Source organism: Bison bison, unplaced genomic scaffold (assembly GCF_000754665.1).
Source record: "Bison bison bison isolate TAMUID 2011002044 unplaced genomic scaffold, Bison_UMD1.0 scf7180017861433, whole genome shotgun sequence".
Lineage (NCBI taxonomy): Eukaryota > Metazoa > Chordata > Mammalia > Artiodactyla > Bovidae > Bison > Bison bison.
This window is the reverse complement of record NW_011492005.1, coordinates 14257-16209: the sequence shown is the minus strand read 5'-3', so window position 1 is coordinate 16209 and position 1953 is coordinate 14257. Positions and strand designations below refer to the sequence as shown.

General features: G+C 50.2%; 1 protein-coding gene across 1 annotated transcript in view; it reads right to left on the bottom strand.

Annotated features, from left to right (window-relative positions):
* GNL3L (guanine nucleotide binding protein-like 3 (nucleolar)-like) overlaps nucleotides 1-1953 on the bottom strand; it is a 20697-nt gene that overhangs the window by 7331 nt on the left and 11413 nt on the right. The window contains exons 10-12 of the mRNA XM_010832584.1: nucleotides 1448-1622; nucleotides 1224-1366; nucleotides 444-580 (exon numbers count right to left, since the gene is read on the bottom strand). Coding sequence (XP_010830886.1) covers nucleotides 444-580; nucleotides 1224-1366; nucleotides 1448-1622 — 455 coding nt within the window. The remainder of the gene's footprint in view (nucleotides 1-443; nucleotides 581-1223; nucleotides 1367-1447; nucleotides 1623-1953) is intronic.

Sequence of the window (1953 nt, the reverse complement as noted above, 5' to 3'; positions counted from 1 at the left end):
TATTCTCTCTATTCGTCCCACCCTCTCCTTCCCTCCATTATGTCCACCAGTCTGTTCTCTATGTCTGTGGAGAGAAAGGGTTTTTGAGAGAAATATCTCAGTCCACTCCAGGCCTCAAGAGATGGGGAAAGGAAACTCACGCTTCCTAAACACCTTACCATGTTCCAGGTACTTTGTTGACTTTTTCGTATCTACTAAGAGCCCACAACCAGCCAACCCCCCACTCCACTCCACCACCACCCTTATCTTCCTGTGACCCAAATTATAATTCTTCACTTTGTGGGAAAAGACATTAAACTTAAAGATGTTTAAAATAGTTCTCCCCATACCAGACTAGGGCCAGAGCATGGGAAGGTCAAATATGGGACCTGTTGTCAGGTGTATGTGGCTCCACTAGGACAGGACCAGTTGCTGGGCAGGCCAACCCACTTAACCCTACTTACATTCCATGGTGTCTTCATTGGCTTGCTCGGTATCCTCAATGTCAAAGACCTCAGTCATCTCCTTAACGATCTCAGCACTGAGATGGGTAGGCAGAGTGTGGGTAGAGGGTGGAAGTGTATAGAAGCTGATCTTCCCACTGCATTGGGAGGTGGGAAGAAACTGACGTTATTAAGACAACAAATGACAAATGAGAACTTTGCTGGTGGTCCAGTGGTTAAGAATTCACCTGCTAATTCAGTGGACACAGGTTTGATCCCTGGTCCAGGAAGATTCCACATGCCACAGGGCAACTAAGCCCATCGCCACACCTGCTGAGCCCCACACGCTGTAACTACTGAAGCCCATATACTCTAGAACCTGTGCTCCACAATAAAATACTGAAATGAGAAGCCCACACACTGCAACTAGAGAGTAGCCCCCACTCACCACAACTAGAGAAAGCCCACACATAGCAACAAAGACCCAGCATGGCCAAACATAAATAAATGAATAAATAAAAATTTTAATTGTATGTTAAAAAAAGCTAATGACCAGTCAAAGAAAGGATGAGTTTTCAAGTCAGAAACAGTGAGGGTCAACTAGAAAGCCCAGACAGTAACTTCTGAACAAGAGGTTGAATTGCTGGATAATCACTGGGCATGAGTTGCCAAGCAGGATATGACTTGATGCCTTGGCCTTCCCTACCCAGGAAGTCAGGCTGCCCCGCTGCTGCAGTGAAAACAGATGAGCCCCCTTGTGGAGCCTGACTCCCAGAAGGCCTCACCCTTACTCCTACTCACCTCACCCAGTCAGCCAGCACAGCTTTGGCTGCCTGCTCCTGACTATAAACGCCCCCCTTCTTCTTCTTCCCCAAGCGGTGGGCCACTGCAGTCAGAAAGTGCTCAGTGGTCTGAAACCCAGAGACACCATAATAGCTGGAGATCTGGTAAAGAGAGGAAGAAATCATGAGTAAGAAAGAAGGGCCCTTGGAGTAAGGCAGGGCATAAGTGAGAGCCCTGCATACCTCCTCCAGGTTGCAGCGTTGCAGGATGGTCTCCACCGGGGTCACAGGGTCCGCCAGCTTCTGCACGTGAATGCAATTGCGCAGGATAGTGCCCACCTCTGAGTTGGGTCCTGGGACAATGCCCGGAGCATCCAGCAGCCTGATGAACTTGTCCAGGTAGACCTCCTGCATGAACCTGGGTCAGGAGAGGGGAGATGAGAGAGGACATAGGACAGTGATGAGCCCAGATGTGTCTGGCATCCTCTAAGCCAAGCACCCACTGGAGAGAAGGAGTGTGACAAATGGCACACAGATGAAGGTGGAGAGATGCAGGGTCTGATTCTAGTCTGATTCACTTCCACCACCAGGGACTGAGCTGCAGGACCACAAGCAAGCCTCTGACTCTGAGACTGTTGCTTCATCGAGGAAGCAGAGCTGCTTACTCAGAGCCCAATCTTGCATGATTGTCAGGAGGCTTCAAGGAGCTGTGGCGGGGCGGGGGGGGGACACCCAGCTGGGTGCCTGGC